Genomic DNA, 22,516 nt, shown 5'->3' with positions numbered 1-22,516 from the left:
ACCTCTAGGGCTACCCAGCCAGCACAATAGCCATGACATTGCTCTGCATTTCATGAGGCTCCAGAGGAGGAGGAGACACACGGAGGTTACACCCTAAGCTCAGCATGAAAGAGATGGTTGCGTGCAAGAAATGTATGGGGCCATTCAATTCTAGAACATACGATTCCGCGCATGGCACTTACTGGGCACAGAACGGTTCGTACCTGAGGCTGCTTACCTTGCATTGCCGGCTACGGTTTTCTTCCTCTTAAACATGTCGAGGAGGCTGTTGGACCTGCAGGCAGCTTTGCCGTCGCCGACATGCATTCGCACAACATCCGAGGTGGTGAAGGCGCTGCGGACGTTGCGCTCCGGCTTGGCGATGATGATGTAGATCTTTGGGGTGAACATGCAACCCAGGGCCACAGTCACGCTTAAGCTAACCGAGAAACTGGTGGTGATAATCTTGTAATTGCTGCCAAAGTAGATCGGAACAAAGGCCAGCCATATGATACATGTCGTGTACATGGTGAAGGCTATGTACTTGGCTTCGTTAAAGTTTGCAGGAACGTTCCTGGTCTTGAAGGCGTAGTAGGTGCAGCTCATGATGAGAAGCCCGTTGTACCCTAGAGGGGCCACCACGCCCAGGTTGCTGGTGTTGCAGATTAAGAAGACTTCATTGATGCTCGGGTAGGAAAGAACAGGCGTAGGGGGCTCCAGAATCAGCAGCGTGACCACGATGGTCAACTGAACGCTGATCAAGATGGCAGCGATCACCAACTGGGCCCAGGCACTCATGAACCTGGGCTTGCGAGTGCAGATCTTCTTCTTGCTGCCAGCCAGGATCCTGGCGATGCGGTTGGTTTTGGTCACCAGGGCAGAGTAACACATGGCGGCGGCCAGCCCTACCAGGATCCTCTGAAAGTAGCAGGAGGCCAGGGTGGGCTTGGCCAGCAAGGTGAACGGGCAGATGTAACCCAGGAAAATGCCGGCCAGAATGATGTAACAGAGCTCGCGGCTGGAGGACTTGACCACAGGAGTATCTCTGTACAGCACAAAGATAAGAGTGACGAACATGGTGGCAAGTATCCCCAAACAGGAGAAGACCACGGCAATAGCAGATTCCACATCACTCCAACTCAAGTGCTTCACATCAATTCTCTGACAACCTGTGGAAAAGGAAAATGGTATGGTAAAAATAGGCTCATATTTGGTCATGGGTCCCTAATATCTCTATGCAACTCAGAGTCAATACTTGGCTGAAAATGCTTTTATGAAGCAGTTAGGGATGTTTATATAAATGCAACTCATTAACTCAATACAAATTATCAACGGTTTGTAAAATTTACTGCCCAGTACTTTCTTTCTCACTGAAAAACAGAAACATTTTTGACGGAACTGAAGGGAGGGCTTCGAATGCTATTGGAGCAATAATGACCAATTATAGTCTATGGATCAAAATGTTGAAGTTGTACTAGACATTAGTAAGGCCACACTTGGAATATTGTGTACAGCTCTGGTCACTCTATCATAGAAAGGATATTATTAAACAAGAAAGAGCACAGAAAAGATTTACTAGGGTACTACTGGGACTTGATTGTTTGAATTCTAAGGAGAGGCTGGATAGACTCTCCTCCTGGAGCGCAGGAGAGTTGGGGATGATCTTATAGAAGTCTATAAAATAATGAGGGGCATAGATCAGCTAGTTGGTCAACATCTTTTACCAAATGTAGGGGAATCGAAAACTAGAGGGCATAGGTTTAAGGTGAGAGGGGAGAGATACAGAAGGATCCAGAGGGGCATTTTTTTCACACAGAGGATGGGGAGTGTCTGGAACAAGCTGCCAGAAGTAGTAGAGGCGGGTACAATTTTGTTTTTTAAAAAGCATTTAGACAGTTACATGGGTAAGATGGGAATTGAGGGATATGGGCCAAATGCGGGTAATTGGGACTAACTTAGTGATTAAAAAAAGGACAGCATGGACAAGTTGTTCCTGTTTCCATGCTATAAACCTCTATGACTCTATAATTATCGATCAATAACCAGCTACCTGATGATTGTCAATATCAAAGTTCATGGTCCTTTTCACAGGAAACGGCTGCATGACAGGCAACACAAATCAAGCCTGGAACATACAGACCACTTCCTTCATCGGCTATTGTCGGAATAGTCTTTCTGTTGCACAAAATAGGTCATTCACCGAGGGAACTCTGACTGTACAATTTGACTTCAATGTGGGTCACATAATGGCGTAGCCTATTAATTAGTGGCCTGTTCTGCACTTTGCTCAAGAGTTCTGCCTCACAGCACCAGGGACCCGGGTTCGATTCCTGGCTTGGGTCACTGTCTGTGCAGAGTCTGCATGTTCTCCCCGTGTCTGCGTGGGTTCCCGCCGGGTGCTCCGGTTTCCTCTTACAGTCCAAAAGACGTGCTGGTTAGGTGGATTGGCCATGTTAAATTCTCCCTCAATGTACCCGAACAGGCGCCGGAGTGTGGTGACTAGGGGATTTTCACAGTAACTTCATTGCAGTGTTCATGTAAATCTACTTGTGACTAATAAATAAACCTTTAATATTTAAATCAGGTTTGTATAGTTGCTGCCTCCCAATCACCTGTTGGAACATCTAATGCAACCTGCTCCTGGGCCTGGCCAAACTTACCGTCGACAGGTCCAGGCAGCAGGCGACTGAGGGGGTTGACTGACCTGACTGTCTGACCCTCTACTTGTGGCTACATTCGTGGCCAGGTGTCCATGGAGAGGGAGCACACAGTGTTCACCAGCCCCATTGAGGCCTTCCATGCCCATTCAGCACCGCATTGACTGGGGTACGTTATTGAACCCTTTAATCACATTTTAGTTTGATGTTTTAAGTTCCAATTGTGATTTGTTTTTGTTTAAGGCAGTTGCCCTTTAAGGGACTACCCCTTTTTCTTTAGCCTCAGTGTATCTAAATTAGTTGAATTGTTTTTCATCAAAAGAGTAGGATCATATAATCAACGCGAATTAGGCATATAGACTCTCTACAGTGCAGAAGGAGGCCAATTGGCCCATCAAGTCTGACCAACAACAATCCCACCCAGGCCCTATCCTTGTAGACCCACGCAATCCCCCTGACACTAAGAGGCAATCCCGCCCAGACCTGTTCCTCGTAACCCCAAATGTTTACCCCGCTAATCCCCTTAACCTACATATCTTGGGAAACTAAGGGGCAATTTAGCATGGCCAATCAACCTAACCCGCACATCTTTGGACTGTGGGAGGAAATCGGAGCACCCGTTAAGAAACCCACGCAGACATGGGGAGAATGTGCAGACTCCACACAGACAGTGACCCGAGGCTGGAATTGAACCCGGGTCCATGGCACTGTGAGGCAGCAGCGCTAACCACTGTGCCACCCAGATGAGGTTGGTGCCCAGGTTTTCTGACCCAGCGCCCTGTGAGTGAAGTCAAAGATTCTGAGCCGTGACAAAATACAATGTGATTTGACTGTGCAGCTGTGTGAGTTGCTCATTAATGACCTTTGAGAAGATGTTAACAAGTAAAAATTAGCATCTCCTCCTTTCTGTCAGCCTGCCTTTGATCACAAGGCACTGCAGATGTGTTAGTAAAAATTCCAACACCCTCTCTCACGCTCACAGCACATTTTGGCTACAGGAGCGAGTGCACTTTTTCCATGTGGGTGTCAAGAACGTGGAATGTCCAAGTGCATTCTGGAATTTTTAGCTTCATCTCACAGATGGAGAGGAGGGCACACACACACACACACATACACAAAACATATATTAGGCACAGGGGAAATATTGAATGGAAGCCTCTGGCTTCAGGCAGGAAGGCAGGTCTGACAGGTGCAAATCCCTTGCAAGCATTAATTAACCAATCTTATGGGTACATTTTGTGAATTTTTAAAATCAGAATTTTGCGTAATTTCCACGCGTGTTTTATAAATGTTGGGCCAGGATTCTCCGAGCTCGCTCGCTGTTGGGATTCTCCGGTCTGGTCGCTGTGAACGGAGATTTGGCTGAGCACCAAATTCCCTGTTTCTCGCTGGCAGTGCTGGCCAGAGACCAGGGAATTTCAGTCATTATTTCCAGCAATGCAGCCTTGTCTGAGTGAAGGAAAAGAATGGATTGTGTCAGCAATGAGACAGGTATGGTACAAAATCTAAGCTGACTTCTTCAGTGCAGCACTGAAAGAACTGGATGTGCTGTTAGATGAGACATTAAGTTATTGGGTGGAATTTTCCACTCCCACCAAAGTCAATGGACCTTTGAATGGCTCGCCGCATTTTCCAGCCCCACCCCCTCTGTGATGGGGCTATAAAACTCAGCCCATCTTGGGGATTTTAGACATCCCAAAGGCACTATTTGGAAAGGAGTCCAGTTCTCCCTGATGTTCTGGCTAACACTTATCCTCCAACCAACATCACTAAAACAGATCGACTGGTGATCATCACCTTGCCATTATTGTGGGAGTTTGCTGAAAATTGGCTACTGCATTTTCTTGTTCACCAATGGTGCTCAGTGGCATGGTGACAAGTGAGCAACATGGGGTGGCACAGTGGTTAGCACAGCTGCCTCACAGTGCCAGGGATCCGAGTTCAATTCCGGTCCCGGGTGACTGTCTCCAAGTGGAGTCTGCACATTCTCCCCGTGTCTGCGTGGGTTTCCTCTGTGCGCTCCGGTTTCATCCCACTGCCCAAAGATGTGTGGGTTAGGTGGATTGGCCATGCTAAATTGCCATTTAGTGTCCCAGGATGTTTAAGTTAGGGGGTCTAGTGGGGTAAATGTGTAGAGGGGTAGGGCCTGGGAGTTCCTCTGTCAGAGAGTTGATGCAAATGTGATGGGTTGAATGGCACTGTAGGGACCCTATGGGTGGAATTCTCCGGCTGTGCTGGTCTAAAAGCCGGAAATTCCACCCGACTGTCAATGGGGTTTCACATTGACCGCATCCCGCCCGCTAAAATTCCAGTGGCGGGCAGGATAGGAGAATTCCGGCCTATGATTCTATGGCTGCATTTCAGAAGTACTTCATTGGCTGAAGAGGGGCATTCTAAGGATAATCCAAGGTGGACCAAATGGCCTCTCACATTTATATCTGTTTCGGTGATCAAAATATATACTCCAGAAAAAAAGACTTGCATTTATATTGTGCTTTTCATCTGTCTCAGCGGCAGAGTTGGGCTAGAATTCACTTTAAGGATAGTCAGGTTGCTAATGGCCTCTCAGTGTAAACTCCTAACTGCGCACTCCTCCGAATATTTCAGTTAAGGTTGCATATTACAGCCACTGTCAGGCATTCGAGCTTACATTCCTGTCTCAGACTCTGCATTGTTGATTTCAGAATGCTTCAGTTTGAGCAATGCCTGAGCAATGGCACCCCAAGAGCTGAGCAGCCAGCTTCCCCAGCAAGCTCAGTCTCTACACACACATAACCTCACCCCCACTGGCAAGGGTCAGCGACTGTTCAGTCCGGGTGACACAGTGGTTAGCACTGCTGCCTCACAGCGCCAGGGACCTGGGTTCAATTCCAGCCTCGGGTCACTGTCTGTGTGGAGTCTGCACGTTCTCCCCGTGTCTGCGTGGGTTTCCTCCGGGTGCTCCGATTTCCTCCCACAGACCAAAGATGTGCGGGTTAGGTTGATTGGCTATGCTAAATTCACCCTAGTGTCAGGTGGATTAGCAGGGTAAATATGTGGGGTTACAGGAATAGGGCCTGGGTGGGATTGTGGTCAGTGCAGACCCGATGGGCCGAATGGCCTCCTTCTGCACTGTAGGGATTGTATGATTCTATGACATCCTAGCTCTTTTTTTGCATTAAGTGCCATAAGATTGTCTGAGCAGAGCGAAGTGTTCTGAAATCAACAATGCAGAGTCTGAAACAGGAACAGTTAGGATCGTGGATTCTTTTTGAAATCGGGTGCAGAAGCCCTCAATAACCTTGAGGAGTGGGGGAGGCGTGATATCAAACTGAGAAACTGAGGAGAGGTTTCAGCCTGGCAGTCTGTAGTGCTTTATTGCAGCCTCCTTATTGGAACATGATTCCAGGTTTGGTGTGATTGCCTGGCTGTGGCTGTAGTGTGCAGTGTAGAGGAATCCTGTAGAGAAATACACACAGTTTCAATCTCAGCAACCTTCAGCCCAAAGTCTTACAGAAATTAAATGGGCAAGGGTGAGAAAGACAGAGGAGGCTGTTTGTTCACTCGCTACAATATATTCAGCCTCACAGTGTATTGAACCACTGAGGAAGGTTAAGAGATTGGAAAGTGAGCTCTCCAATGCATCACCAGAATGCCCCAGGTTTCAGTCCCCATCTATATTGAATCAGGGACATGCCCCTGTCTACATCAGTGAGGATGAAGTGGAAATGGTCGAGAGCTTCAAGTTTCTAGGTGTCAAGATCACCAGTAATCTGTCCTGGTCCCTACATGCCGACGCTATAGTTAAGAAATGCCTCTACTTTCTCAGAAGACTAAGGAAATTTGGCATGTCAGCTATGACTCTCTCCAACTTTTACAGATGCACCATAGAAAGCATTCTTTCTGGTTGTATCACAGTTTGGTATGGCTCCTGCTTTGCCCAAGACTGCAAAAAAACTACAAAGTGTTGTGAACGAAGCCCAGTCCATCACACAAACCAGCCTCCCATCCATTGACTCTGTCTACACTTCCCGCTGCCTTGGGAAAACAGCCAGCATAATCAAGGACCCCATGGTCCCTGGACACTCTCTCTTCCACCTTCTTCCGTTGGGAAAAAGATCCAAAAGTCTGAGGACACATACGAACCAACTCAAGAACAGCTTCTTCCCTGCTGCCGTCAGACTTTTGAATGGACTTACCTTGCACTAAGTTGATCTTTCTCTACACCCTAGCTATGATTGTAACACTACATTCTGCACTCCTTCCTTCCCCATGAATGGTATGCTTTGTCTGTATAGCACGCAAGAAACAATACTTTTCACTGTATGCTAATACATGTGACAATAATAAATCAAATCAAATCAAAGATGATTTCATCCAGCACAGCAAGAGGGATGCTAGAATTGTCCTCAGTACCTCTGGAGTATGGGGAATGGGGAGGCAAGGAGGGAAATGCAACCTGATTACAACCTGGTGATCCCTCTATCAGCCAGCAATGTGAATGTTAAATGAGGATTGACTTGGGATTGTGTTTGGGGCTCTTTGTGATGAATGGAATATGGAAACCCGAGAGAAAATGCAGGAAAGTAAAGGCCAGAACTGAGAGGGTACAACTATCAGGAAAGCCTGAAAGAGCTGGGGCTTTTTCTATTGAAAAGAGAAGACTGAGAGGTGACCTGCTGAAGGGTGTTCAATATTATGAGTGGGCTCGAAAGGTGGGAAGGCAAGGTGGTGAGGATGACAGAGGGACATTGACAGATCAGCTGAATGGGCAAAAACTTGGCAGATGGAATATAATGTAGGAAAATGCGAAGTTATGCACTTTAGTAAGAAGAGTAAAGGATCTGAATAATATTTAAATGGAGAAAGACTGCAGAAAGCTCCAGCACAGAGAGATGTGAGGGTCCTCGTGCATAAATTACAAAAAGCTAGCATGCAAATTCAGCAGGTAATAAGGAAAGCAAATGCAATGTTGACTTTTATTTCAAAGGGAATGAAGTATAAAAATAGGGAAGTCTTACTAAAACTAGACAAGGCACTAGTTAGAGCACACCTGGAATACTGTGAACAGTTTTGGTCCCCTTATCTAAGGAAAGATATACAGGCATTGGAGGCAGTTCAGAGAAGGTTCACTAGGTTGATCCTGGGTCTGGAGCAACTTTCTTACAAGGAGAGGTTGAATGGATTGGGTCTGTACTCATTGGAGTTTAGAGGAATGAGAGGTGACCTTATTGAGACAAATAACATTTCCGGGGGCTTGACAGGGTAGATGCTGAGAGGGTGTTTCCCCTTGTGGGACAGTCCAGGACCAGAGGGCATAATCTCAGAGTAATCAGGGGAAAAAATATGTATCACTAAAAAGCAAAGAGAAATATTAAAGGTGCACAGTCTTAACATCTTTTTAAAGTGCGTTTAAAATACATCCTAACTTTACTCATCTGAAAATGGCGCTGATGTAGCGCAGAATGTTGTGTAATTGCCTGTTGAGTGAAACTGATGTCCTGTTTCCTGAAACACGCACTGAGCATCTTGCAAAGAACTAAATTGGGAAACATACCCTAGTTTCAGGACAGATGAAAAAAGGAAAGACTTGCGTTTAGAATCATAGAATCCCTACAGTGCAGAAGGAGGCCATTTGGTCCATCGAGTCTGCACCGACAACAATCCCACCCAGGCCCTATCTCCATAACCCCCACGTATTTACCCTGCTAGTCCCCCTGACATTAAGTGGCAATTTAGCATGGCCAATCTACTGAACCTGCAGATCTTTGGAGTGTGGGAGGAAACCGGAGCACCCGGAGGAAACCCAAGCAGACACAGGGAGAACATGCAAACTTCATACAGACAGTCACCCGAGCTGGAATTGAACCCGTGTCCCCGGCGCTGTGAGACAGCAATGCTAACCACTGTGCCACCATTGTACCCTGAAGCATTGTAGTCACTGCTCTAATGCGGGAAATTGAGAGCCAATTTGTGTTCGGCAATGCGATAATCTGTTTGACTGATGATGTTCTGAGAGAAATATATCGACCCAAGAGAACGGTCCTCATCTGGTTCACAATTGTACCAAAGGCTTTGTTTTCTACACCCACGTCTGTTATTGAAGGTGCTGCATGAATCTTGGGCAACTTTCCCAATGATTACCTGTGAGTTCGCCATTCGGCCACCAGCCCAGCTCGCAGGCCCTGCATGTGAACTCGTCGTGCATGTACTCATTCTCTTTGCAAGTTGTGCAGATCCAACAGCAGCTCACCTCCCCCTTCCGAATAACCTGTTGAAACAGCACAGGGATCCCTTTAATAACACCTAGAAAGGCTGGAAAACATGCTACTGTCGAGAGAGAGAGAGAGAGATAAATTTCAGGATGATAAGTTTACATCAACAACTGAGAGACAGCCCCTCAGAGCGTGCCCATTGAATAGTGGTGAAGCTAAACATAGAAACTAGAAGCAGGAGGAGGCCATTTGGCCCATTGAACCTGCTTCGCCATTCATCATCATGGCTGATCATCAAATTCAATATCCTGATCCCCCCTTCCCCTTATATAGAAATCATAGAAATCATAGAAACCCTACAGTGCAGAAGGAGGCCATTCGGCCCATCGAGTCTGCACCGACCACAATCCCACCCAGGCCCTGCCCCCACATATTTACCTGCTAATCCCTCTAACCTACGCATCTCAGGACTCTAAGGGGCAATTTTTAACCTGGCCAATCAACCTAACCCGCACATCTTTGGACTGTGGGAGGAAACCGGAGCACCCGGAGGAAACCCACGCAGACACGAGGAGAATGTGCAAACTCCACACAGACAGTGACCCGAGCCGGGAATCGAACCTGGGACCCTGGAGCCGTGAAGCAGCAGTGCTAACCACTGTGCTACCGTGCCGCCCAATCCTTTGATCCCTTTAGCCCCAAAAGCTAAATCTAATTTCTTCTTGAAATCACACAATGTTTTGGCCTCAGCTGCATTGTGTGGTAATGAATTCCACACATTCACCACTCTCTGGGTGAAGAACTTTCTCCTTCACCTCAGTTCTAAAACGATGACCCCCCTAGTTCTGGACTCCTCTGCCATTGGGAACATTCTTTCGGAATCTATCCCTGTCTAACACTGTTAGAATTGTATAAGTTTCTATGAGATCCCCTCTCACTTTTCTAAACTCCAGCTAAATATTGAGAAAGTGATAGTTGTTTTTGATTCTTTAATGGGATGTGGGCGTCGCTGACGTCACCTGTCCCCAATTGCCCTGGGGGAGCAGTTAAGAGTCAACCACATTTGCTGTGCCAGACCAGGTAAGGACAGCAGATTTCCTTCCTTAAAGGATGTTAGTGAACAGATGGTGTTTTATGACAATCGACAATGGTTTCACAGCCATCAGTAGACTTTTAGCGAATTCCAATTTCACCATTTGCCGTGGCGGGGTTTGAACCTGGGTCCCCAGAATGTTACCCTGGGCCTCTGGATTGTAACTCCACTGCCAATACCACGATGCCACTGCCTCCCCTCACTGCTAATCCCAGCAAGTTGGGTGTTGACCTTCGGAAAGAATCCAACCACCCCAATCCTGTCACAAGTGATTTAGGTGGAAGTGCTGGTTGGACCCACCTTGATTTGTCCTTTGGTGCAGGGCTCGCTACAGACAGAGCGCACCATCTTGGACATGTTCATCTGAAGCTTGTTGTCATCAATGTCCAGCAAGTCTTCGAACCACGTCCCAATGTTAACATAGTCATACACACCGTTCTCTGTCATTTGAAGATTCATAATATCGTACCTGGCAATTCAAAGAAGAAGTTTAACAGGGCTGGGCATCCTTTGGGGTGGATTTCTGGGGGGGTGCCCTCGTGCGAGAGGGAATTTTGCTCAAACGGGAGTACGTGTCTCAGAGACAGGGAGATCCATGGTATCAGAACAGCAAGTCTGCAACATGTACCCTCATTGAACAAGGCTTCCTGTGGGGAGCGCCAACTTGTTGAATAAACATTGACTTGTTCACCAGTTAGATAATTAAATATTCCTTCACAGCACAAGAGGAGTCTATTCAGCCCATCATGCCTGTGCTAATCTTTTAAAAAGCTAGTCAATTAAGTTTATTTATTACTCACAAGTAAGGCTTACATTAATACTGCAATGAAGTTACTGTGAAATTCCCCTAGTCGCCATAGTCCGGCGCCTGTTCGGGTCAATGCACCCTAACCAGCACGTCTTTCAGACTGTGGGAGGAAACCGAAGTATCCGGAGGAAACCCACGCAGACACGGGGAGAACGTGCAAACTCCACAAAGACAGTGACCCAAGCTGGGAATCGAACCCAGGTCCCTGGCGCTGTGAAGCAGCAGTACTAACCACTGTGCTACTGTGCTACACCCATGCTCTTTCCCCCATAATCCTTCATTTTTTTTCTTTTTGGGTAACTATCCATTGTCTTTTGGAAGTTCAGGTAGTGCATTTGCTTCTTTTCCAATTATCTTGAACCCATACCCTCTGGTTACTGACCCTGTTGCCACTGAAACCATCAAAGCCCTTCTTAATTTTAGACGTGTCTTGGAAATCTCCGAAATCCTAATTTCTGTTGTCCCGCCACACAACTGAACCATTCAGTCCTGGCGTGAATGAAGTTTTAATGCTTCAGTATCCTCAGTATTTTCATACTTTCACTGGGATAAATAAATACTCAGAGGAGATCTGACAACGCTAAAGTCACCACAGTCCCCGGGGCTGCTCTCCCTTTTTGAGGGGCAGAGCTGACTGGTGGTGATTTAACCTGAGGGTCACCCCACCTCAGGCAAGAGGCAATGTTGAGAAAGCCAGGCCTTTCTGAATAACCTCAGCCGGTGCAGGAATTGAACCCGTGCTGTTGGCGTCGTCATGAACCAGCTGTCCCGCGAACTGTGCTAACTGACTCCCATCACGGGGAACTGATAGAGGTCTTACAAATGACAAAAGGATTAAATAGGGTCTATAAGGAGAAATTGGTTCTACTTGTGGCAAAGAGACGTAAGTACAAGATCATCATTAACAGATCAAATAAGGAATTTAGGAGGAACTTCCTTGTAGAGAGCACTGCTGCCTCACAGCGCCAGGGACTTGGTTTCGGATTCCTGGCTTGGGTCACTGTCTGTGTGGAGCCTGCACATTCTCCCCGTGTCTGTGTGGATTTCCTCCGGGTGCTCCAGTTTCCTCTCTCAGTCTGAAAGACATGCTGGTTAGGTGCATTGGCCATGCTAAATTCCCCCTCAGTGTACCCTGAACTGTCGCCGGAGAGTGGCGACTAGGGGATTTTCACAGTAGCTTCATTGCAGTGTTAATGTAAGCCTACTTGTGACACTGATAAACTTAAACTTACGAACATGTGATGCTCATGAGAGTGGATGAAGTAGTATTAATGCATCTAAAGGGAGGTTTGATACACACGAGTGAGCAAGGAATAGAGGAATAAGGGGCAGTGCGGGAAGGGTTAATCAGAGAGAGGTAGCATTGTAAGGTGAATAAACAGCAGCATCGACTGGCTGGTTGAATGAGCTAATGAGCTGCTCCAGTGCGGTCTAATCCGTGTAATATACATTCTGTCAAAGCTTTGCTGAGCAGTTTGACAGGAGAAGCGAAACGGATGATGAAAGGTGCAAGATGTGGAAGCCCAGGCTGGTGAAAAGGAAAAGAAAGTCAGGCACAATGTAAAACAGACGGCCGATTTCTCTAACACCAGAGTTGTGAGTTCACCAATTTTGCCCCTGCTCGCTCCTTCTTAGTAAAAGGCTGCCTTTGATCATGAATATTTCTTAAAGAAGTGATTAAAATGAGGTGAGAGCTATCTCTAATAACACTAGTAGTTGCAGCTCGTGGTTATGTCTGAGAAGTTGATCCCTTCACAAACCTCTATTAGATTTAGAAGCACCGAGTAAAGGGTAAACAGTTACTCTACTCCAGCTTTTAAACAGGTCTCTGAGATTTGCTCTGGCATCGGCAGATTTTCCCGGCCCCATTGCAAAGCTTTTCATCTTGAGGTAATATCTGTCATGTATTCCAATTCTCCTCCTGCAGCCAGACTTTCGTCTGTTTCCATAGTTAGTATTTCCCGGCACAGGTCGCCAGTCTGTCGCCACCTATCTTGTAAGCAAACAGATAAGTGCTGGTGGGAATCCCTGGAAAATCTTGCAAATTGCAGGGATAATGGGAAAGAACCAGGGAGTAAAAGCATCTGGACTGCTCTTCAAACGAATTGATGGGCTGAATGGCCTCCTCCCGCGCTACCTCTATGATTCTGTGAAAGATCCATGTAGCAGCTGACCTCCTGAATTCTCCCTATGGCTGGATCTCCTTGTTCCATGACATTGCTGCCCAACACTGTTAATTCATGAAAACGAAAGATTTTGTAACCTTGGTCACGGGATGTACAGGCCAGCGGCGAGAACTCCCCTGCTCATTGTTGCAGCAACAAAGAACAAACAACAATAAAGGTACAGCACAGGAACAGGCCCTTCGGCCCTCCAATCCTGTGCCAATCATGATACCCCAATTAAACTGCAAAACACCTTCTTCCCTTACTCGGACTGTATCCCTCTAATCCTCCCTATTCATGTACCCATCCAGATGTCTCTTAAATGTTGCTAATGTGCCTGCTTCCACCACCTCTTCTGGCAGCGCATTCCAGGCACCCGCCACTCTCTGCGTGAAAAACTTCCTCCACACATCTCCCTTAAACTTTCCCCCTCTCACCTTGAACGTGTTCCCTCTTGTAATTGACACTTTCACCCTTGGAAAAAGCCTCTGACTATCCACCCTGTCTATGCCTCTCATAATTTTGTAGACCTCTATCAGGTCTCCCCTCAGCCTCCGCCTTTCCAGTGAAAACAATCCTAGGTTATTCAATCTCTCCTCATAGCCAACACCCTCGAGACCAGGCAACATCCTGGTGAACCCTCTTTGCATTCTCTACAAAGCTTCCACGGCCTTCTGGTAGTGTGGTGATGAGAACTGCACGCAATACTCCAATTGCGGCCTAACCAAGGTTTTGTAGAGCTGCAACATGATTGCCAACTCCTGTACTCAAATTCCCCGGCTGTGGCATCCTTTACATTCAATCAAGAGAGCAGATGGGGCATGTGAAAGATAGTACACGCAACAGTGCAGCACTCCCTTAATACCACAATGGAGTTATCAGTCCACATTGTCTGCCTGTTTGCACCTAGAGTGGGACTTGAACCTACAACCTTCTAAAGGCAGAAGTAAGAGCTTGAGCTTGGTCGCGGGATGTACATTGGCCAGGACAACTGCTCATCTTTGCAGTAACAAAGAACAAACAACAATAAAAGTACAGCACAGGAACAGGCCCTTCGGCCCTCCAAGCCTGTGCTGATCATGATGCCCCAACTATCCCTGAGCTACACCAGAGACTAATGTAAGTGTGCTTCTACTGCCCTTTAAATCTGATTGCACCTCCTCACCTTCTAGGAGACAGAGAGCGGGTCTTACACCACCTGACTCAAATTGTTAAAGATGTGTGAGTCTATTTAAAGGAATGGGAGTGAAATGCCTGTTTAAAAAAAAGAGGTAGACAAAAGGCAGGTAACTATAGGCTGGTTAGCTTAATGTCTATAGTGGGGAAAATGCTTGAAACTATCATCAAGGAAAAAATAGCAAGACATCTGGATATAAATTGTCCCATTAGGAAGACGCAGCATGGGTTCATGGCAGGTCATGTTTGACTAATTTGTGGAATTCTTTGAGAACATTGTGCTCAGTGGACAATTGGGAACCTGTGGATGTGGTGTATCTGGATTTCCAGAAGGCATTTGGACAAGATGCCACATCATAGAAATCATAGAAACCCTACAGTACAGAAAGAGGCCATTCGGCCCATCGAGTCTGCACCGACCACAATCCCACCCAGGCCCTACCCCCATATCCGTACATATTTTACCCACTAATCCCTCTAATCTACGCATCCCAGGACACTAAGGGGCAATTTTAGCATGGCCAATCAACCTAACCCGCACATCTTTGGACTGTGGGAGGAAACCGGAGCACCCGGAGGAAACCCACGCAGACAAGAGGAGACTGTGCAAACTCCACACAGACAGTGACCCAAGCCGGGAATCGAACCCAGGTCCCTGGAGCTGTGAAGCAGCAGTGCTAACCACTGTGCTACTGTGCCGCCCTCTGTGCTACCGTGCCGCATAAGGCTGCTGCATAAGATAAAGGTGCACGGTGTTACCGGTAAAGTATTAACATGGATAGAGGATTGGTTAACTAACAGAAAGCAAGGAGTGGGGGTAAATGGGTGTTTTTCTGGTTGATGATCAGTGATTAGTGGTGTGTCTCAGGGATCAGGGTTGGGGCTTCAATTGTTTATGATTTATATCGATGATTGGAAGTTGGGGACCAAGTGCAGTGTGTCAAAATTCGCAGATGACACCAAGATGAGTGGCAGAGCAAAGTGTGCAGAGGATGCTGAAAGTCTACAAAGGGATATAGATAGTCTAAGTGGGTGGGCAAGGGTCTGGCAGATGGAGTACAATGTTGGTAAATGTGAGGTCATCCATTTGGTAGGAATAACAGCAAAATGTCCTATTATTTAAATAGTAAAAAATTGCAGCATGCTGCTGTGCAGAGGGATCTGGGTGTCCTTGTGCATGAATCACAAAAAGTTGGTTTGCAGGTGCAGCAGGTAATTAAGAAGGCAAATGGAATTTTGTCCTTCATTGCTAGAGGGATGGAGTTTAAAAACAGCGAGGTTATGTTGCAGTTGTGTAAGGTGCTGGTGAGGCCACACCTGGAGTACTGTGTACAGTTTTGGTCTCCTTACTTGAGAAAGGATAAACTGGCACTGGAGGGGGTACATAGGAGATTTACTCGGTTGATTCCAGAGTTGAGAGGGTTGGCTTATGAAGAGAGACTGAGTAGATTGGGGCTATACTCATTGGAATTCAGAAGAATGAGGGAAGATCTTATAGAAACATACAACATTATGAAGGAAATAGATAAGATAGAAGCAGGGAAGTTGTTTCCACTGGCAGGTGAAACTAGAACTGGGGGTACGGCCTCAAAATAAGGGGGAGCAGGTTTAGTACTCAGTTGAGGATGAACTTCTTCATCCAAAAGGTTGTGAATCTGTGGAATTCCCAGTGAAGCAGTTGAGGCTACCTCATTGAATGTTTTTAAGGCAAGGATAGATAAATTTTTGAACAGTAAAGGAATCAAGGGTTATGGTGAGTGGGCGGGTAAGTGGAGCTGAGTCCACAAAAAGATCAGCCATGATCTTATTGAATGGTGTAGCAGGCTTGAAGAGCCAAATGGCTTACTCCTGCTCCTAGTTCTTATTTCAAATAACAAGGTGTAATGGAGCCATAGAATTATAGAACTCCTACAGTGCAGAAGGAGACTATTTGGCCCTTCGAGTCTGCACTGACCACAATCCCACCCAGGCCATATTCCCATAACCCCACGTATTTATCCTGCTAATCCCCTGACACTAGGGTCAATTTAGCATGGCCAATCAATCTAACCCGCATATCTTTGGATTGTGGGAGGAAACCGGAGCACCAGGAGGAAACCCGTGCAGACACAGGGAGAATGTGCAAAGTCCACACAGACTGTGACCCAAGGCCAGAATTGAACCCAGGTCCCTGGTGCTGTAAGTCAGCAGTGCTAACCACTGTGCCACCGTGCTGCCATCATCAAACACTGATCTGCATTCCAGCTGCGTGGATAAGCAAGGATAAATAAACACTAAATGGTCTACATCCGCTCCTCTGTCTTAAAGGAGTAGCTAATTTTAAAAAACTTTTTACTCCATTCTTAAAGTTATAAAACCAATGCAGAGTGGACCGGGCGGATCTGAATCCATCTCCTTGCTTGCTCCAAAAACCAATTGAATCCAGTTCATGATTCCTACAGGAGAGACAAACAGGATCCAAACTGACAAGATAAAGCATTGCACCCCATCTTGGCTCGATCTGATGCTTGCTCATAGCCGAAAGGTGGAATGGTGGCATAGTGGTTAGCATTGCTACCTCACAGTGCCAGGGACCTGGGTTCAATTCTGGCCTTGGGTCACTGTCTGTGTGGAGTTTGCACATTCTCGCCATGTCTGCGTGGGTTTCCTCTTGGTGTTCCGGATTTCCCCCATGCTCCAATGATGTGCAGGGTTAGGATAATTGGCCATGCCAAATTGCACAGGGGGATTAGCAACATGGAGTTATGCGGATGGGAGCTGGGTGGGATTATTGTGGGTGCAGGCTCGATGGGCTGAATGGCCTCTTTCTGCACTGTAGTGATACGACTACTAAAAGGCCAAGAAGTTAATCCCTGCGAGATAATTTGCAGTTTCTGAGAATGCGCTGGTAGAGCACCGAGGTCAGGTGGCTATTTTTATAAAAGGTACGATTTGTGGGGAATAAAATAATCCTGATAAAATCTGCTCAATTTCAGTTACCTCTTTTCCCCAGTGGAGGGAACAGATAACAGATAAAATAATGAGTTAACAATGCCCTTTTTACGAAAATGCATGTCATTTTTGGGGTGCAGGGAACTGTGTGTAGTAAAGAGGCAATCAATAACAAAGAAAGAACGAAGGACAGTACAGCACAGGAACAGGCCCTTCGCCCACTAAGCTTGCACCAACATATGTTGCCTTTCTAAACTAAAGACCTTGGTTGGGATTTTCTGGTCACGCTCGCCCCAAGACCGGAAAATCCTGCCCGAGGACAATGGACCTTTGCATGATCCGTGTCCTGCCCACTACCATTCCCATGGTGGGCGGGATGGGAAAATTCCAGAGCTTTTGTCTCTACACGGTCCATATCCCTCTATTCCTCGGCCAATTCATGTCCATATCCCTCTATTCCTAGCCATTCATTCAAGATGCCTTTTAAATGTCGCAATTGTAACTGCTTCTACCACCTCCTTTGGCAGCAGATTCCAGACACTTATCACCCTCTGTGTAAAAAAAAACTTGCCTCTAACAACCGCTTTAAACTTTCCTCCTTTTACCTTAAACCTATGTCCCTCTAGTAATTGACTCTTCTACCCTGAAACAACGAACACTGAGGCCTTGTGCTTATTCATATCCTTCCGTAATGCATTGAGTAGATGGAATAATCAGTCATTCGGAGCCTATTGACAAGCCAACACAGGGACTCGGAACATTGGTTCCGGTCAAAAAGAAAACAAGCAGAGATTTAAAATCTTTTTTAATGAGTTTAGTTTGTTCGGTAGAATGAAAAGAGAGAAAAAAAACTTTCCATTTTGATTGACATCCCAAATCAGAAAAGCCATGGACCAAGACGCTAAACTGAAAAGAAATAAGACTGGGTGATCCGTGCACTTGCCGTACAGAACTTGATTTAAAATCAAGCATTGGACTGCAGCGGCTCAAGAAGGCAGCTCACCACCACCTTCTCAGGGGTAATTAGGGATGGGCAATAAATGCTGGCCTGCCCAGCGATGCCCACATACTGTGAATGGATAATTTAAAATTGTGAGTGCTGTTTTTTTAGGGTGTGCGGGTTAATGTAGAAGAAATGTAATATAAACTCCTGTTCATTAACTGTTCACTTCAGAGATACTGAGACCTGCGGCAGCAACTTAACCAGGAACAGAACCATTTCACAGGGACAGGCCTGGCTTCACAGTTGCTGACTCTCTTATTCCGTCCCTGCCTTAGCCCATCAGTTGCTGAAACCCTCATCCGTGTCTTTGTTATGTCCAGATTTAACTATTCCATTGCTCTTTTTGCAGCTATAGAGAACCTTGGTTAGGCCGCACTTGGAATGTGGTGTTCAATTCTGATCACCACGCCACCAGAGGGATATAGAAGCTTTGGAGAGGGTACAGAAAAGATTTACCAGGATGTTGCCTGGTATGGAGGGCATTAGCTATGAGGAGAGGCTGGAGAAACTTGGTTTGTTCTCACTGGAACAACAGGAGTGACCTGATAGAAGTCTACAAGGTTATGAGGGGCATGGACAGAGTGGATAGTCAGAAGCTTTTTCCCAGGGTGGAAGAATCAATTACTCGGTTTAAGGTGCGAGGGGCAAGGTTTAAAGGAGATGTACAAGGCAAGCTTTTTAACACTGAGGTTGGTGGGTGCCTGGAACTTGCTGCTGGGGGAGACACCTGAGTGTACCCGAACAGGCACTGGAGTGTGGCGGCTAGGGCATTTTCACAGTAACTTCATTGCAGTGTTAATGTAACCATACTTGTGACACTAATAAATAAACTTCCCTTTCCTTTGATAAACCCACCTCTTTGCACTCTGATGAAGGGTCATCCAGACTTGAAACGTTGGCTCTATTCTCTCCCCACAGATGCTGTCTGACCTGCTGAGATTTTCCAGCATTTTCTGTTTTTGTTTCAGATTCCACCATCCGCAGCATTTTGTTTTGCCTCTTTGACCAGGTTTTTTTGGACACCTGTCTGATATTTCTTACCATAGCCCAATGTTAACTATTGCCTGTTGCTGGTCTTGTGAAGCACTGTGAGATGTTTTACTATAATAAAGGTGCTATATAAATGCAAATTGTTGTCGCGTGTTTCCAGCAATATCTGTTTCTGCCTCAGATTTCACAGGGACATATGACGTAGGTGTGAGACAAACTCTTTTCTGGGTGATAATTGTCTGAATGAAGTGAAAGGAGGGGAGGTAAAATGTGTGGATACATCTGGAATTAAACTAAACTGATAATTAGCTCAAGTGTTCAATTCACACAAAGAGTGACTGAAGGAAAGGACCAGAAAGCTTAAAATTTATTCATTTTTTCTCTCGTGAATTAACGAAGCCAAGTCTCTCTTTAGCTTGGAGGAGTTGATATGAATCAAAAGTAGCAGTGTGTTTGTATTACAGAGCTGGGTTTGCAAACTTTTACAAAGGTGACCTTGCTTGCTGAAACTTCCCCGATATCTGAGCACTGGGGCTGTGTTTGTGCCAACACGATGCTTGTGCAGATATGCCCTTTTAAGGGTGGCACTGTGGTTAGCACTGCCGCGTCACAGCGCCAGGGATCCGGATTCAATTCCGGCCTCGGGTCACTGTCTGTGTGGAGTTTGCACTTTCTCCCCGTGTCTGCGTGGGTTTCCTCCGGGTGCTCCAGTTTCCTCCCACAGTCCAATGATGTGCGGGTTAGGTTGATTGGCCATGCTAAATTGACCCTTAGTGTCAGGGGGGCTAGCAGGGTAAGTACATGGGGTCATGGGGATATGGCCTGGGTGGGATTGTAGTCGGTCCAGGTTTGATGGGCCAAATGGCCTCCTTCTGCACTGTAGGGATTCTATGATCTTACATTGGGAGTGACGGAGGTCAAGATGCACATCAATTTTCGATTTCAAATTCCTTGGATACTCATGGGTCTGAGATTTTAAATTATAATGAAAAATAAATGAATGTGTTTTCAAATTAAAGCGATTATGGTCATCTGGTAAAGTGACAAATCTCTCTGTAATCTCATCATTTTCTCAATATTGAACCTTCAGCGGGCTTACTTACGAAACAATTCAAAAACACTTACTGATCAATTTCAAAGCCTTCAGGCACTGAAAATACAATCCTCAAACTCAGCCTATATCGGGAGAGGTTATCGGGAGAGCTCATTCATAACTTAGATGGTAAAAAACCTAATAGAACAGGAGGTCTATTATAAATGGAATCTACAAATTCAGGTTTTCTAAAATTTGAGTACAATTATCGGATGTGCTTTTCCTGCCCTGTATGCTCATGCGCAAATCGTGCTAGTGCCAGAGAATTGTGGGGCAGGGGCCATAGCAAGGGCATGGACTAGATTAGCATACTTAAATACTCATTTAAATATGCAGGGTCTTTTTGCACCCGGATTCTCACACCCTTGGGCACAGAGGGAACCCAGCATGAATCATGACTGGTCTCCATAAATGGAAACCAGGCGTGATGGCCACACCGGGGGCCTCAGAAGCCATTGAAGCCCCCGGGTGACTGGAGAAATGACTGAATAGTGCCCTGGTGCTGCCACCTGGCACCCGGGCAGTGCCAACCTGGCAGCTGGAGTGTGGCGACTAGGGGATTTTCACAGTAACTTCATTGCAGTGTTAATGCAAGCCTACTTGTGACACATAAATAAACTTTACTGCGCCTTGTTTAGGATCATTCATTTGGGTGACAAAAAAAATCTCCGAAGTGTTTATTGTGAATAATTTTCTTTGTGGTCTTGCCAAATTCAGAGCTTTGCATGTGTAATTCTGCTGTTTCTCGGGGACATCTGCTTGGGAATCATAGCCAGAGTTTGAGACTGGTGTAGACTTTGAGGGTTTTCTGATGATCAGTAGAACCAACGTATTTTAACATTTAATTCAATGTTTCCAATGAAACCAGTCGCAGTTGATGCCGGGGCTATTAATAGTGTCGGATACGAGGGGCCTAGATTGTACATCATTTTGAGGAATTAAAAGAAACACAAAATCTATGGCACAGTCAGTGTGTCTGGTATCTATGGGAACATAGATATTGCTAGATGAAAAAAGGCTAAGGTCCATCTAGTTTGCCTTCTGCCATCCTGGCAGTAGAATTATATAATAACAATGATGGAGTTGTTGGCTATTTGTTACAATAAATTTCTAACTATTAGTCCACAACAGATCCAGATATGACAGGCTGGATTGCCATTCCAGAGATGGGTAGCGGGAGTTGGGATATTTCCCGGTTTGGTGCATTCATCTTGGGAGAAAGTGCCTACAAAGTTGGGACTTTCATCCCGGAGGAGGGTGCAGGTGCTGACTGGAGTCAGGCCCACCTCCCCTTGAAATAGGATGTAGCCACAGAGGCTGCTGGGTGTGAGGCTGGGTGGTTTGACAGGCCTGACTCAATACTCTGGGACTTTCCCCCAGTTGCAATAAAAACAACCAAAACAGAAACAGGCCTTCAGCCCTCCTACCACAGACTTCCACATTTGAACAACTCAATCACCATGCCCTCTCCATGCCTACTCATGCCACTTCATGCCCCTCCACCCACCCCGTTGGCCTCCTCATAGTCATGATGTGGAGATGCCGGCGTTGGACTGGGGTAAACACAGTAAGAGTTTTAACACCACCAGGTTAGAGTCCAACAGGTTTATTTGGTAGCAAATGCCATTAGCTTTTGGAGCGCTGCTCCTTCGTCAGATGGAGTGGATGGGAGAGCAGATTTCCACTCCATCTGACGAAGGAGCAGCGCTCCGAAAGCTAATGGCATTTCCTACCAAATAAACCTGTTGGACTTTAACCTGGTGTTGTTAAAACTCTTACTGTGTTTACTCCTCATAGTCTCCAGGTCAACCTATAGCACTTCAATGCCCTCTTACCCACTCTCCACCACATACAGAAGCAATGAACCATATAGTAAATAAAGTGATGTGCGAAAAAGTGTTAAAAGACTAGTCATCCATTCAGAACTTTCTGGCCTTCTTTTAGTACAGCCCTATAAAAGTGTCAATCAACCAACCCTTCAAGGTATCAACAGCAGAAATTACAAGCATTTGTAAACGCCTCATTCTACATTCTTGGCTGAAAGCCCAGACATCCATTAGTCTCTAAAAACAGCTGCTCCCAAGGGAATGCATCACTTGATTGGCAGCTTCCTCAGATCTATTTCTCAATTGTTCATGTTCATTTACACAAGATAAAGAGGTGCCAAGTAGTTGTAGTTCCTGCTAGTGATACTTTAAATGGGTGGTTGGTTGACACTTTTAAAGGGCTACAGCAAAAGGCGTTCTTTGTAAGCAGGCTAGGAATATATGAGTGGTCTCTTAAAACTTTCTCACACACGACATTTTTGCTATAGGGTTCATTGGTTTTGTACTGAGTGCATGCTGGGTAAATGGGCTTTAAGGTGCCATAGGTTGGCACTGAGGGTCTTGATTGGTGGGTGGGAGGGGCTTAGACTGGCATGGGAAG

General features: G+C 46.1%; 1 protein-coding gene across 1 annotated transcript in view; it reads right to left on the bottom strand.

Annotated features, from left to right (window-relative positions):
* The window catches only part of LOC144504747 (metabotropic glutamate receptor 1-like), a 224,637-nt gene that overhangs the window by 21,538 nt on the left and 180,583 nt on the right, over positions 1-22,516 (bottom strand). Inside the window, 3 exon segments of the mRNA XM_078230489.1 lie at positions 218-1,148; positions 8,760-8,886; positions 10,224-10,392. Coding sequence (XP_078086615.1) covers positions 218-1,148; positions 8,760-8,886; positions 10,224-10,392 — 1,227 coding nt within the window.

The sequence above is a fragment of the Mustelus asterias genome, chromosome 15, assembly GCF_964213995.1.
Source record: "Mustelus asterias chromosome 15, sMusAst1.hap1.1, whole genome shotgun sequence".
In the NCBI taxonomy this organism is placed as follows: Eukaryota; Metazoa; Chordata; class Chondrichthyes; order Carcharhiniformes; family Triakidae; genus Mustelus; species Mustelus asterias.
The sequence above is the reverse complement of the archived record's forward strand: the minus strand, read 5'-3'. Positions and strand labels throughout refer to the sequence as shown.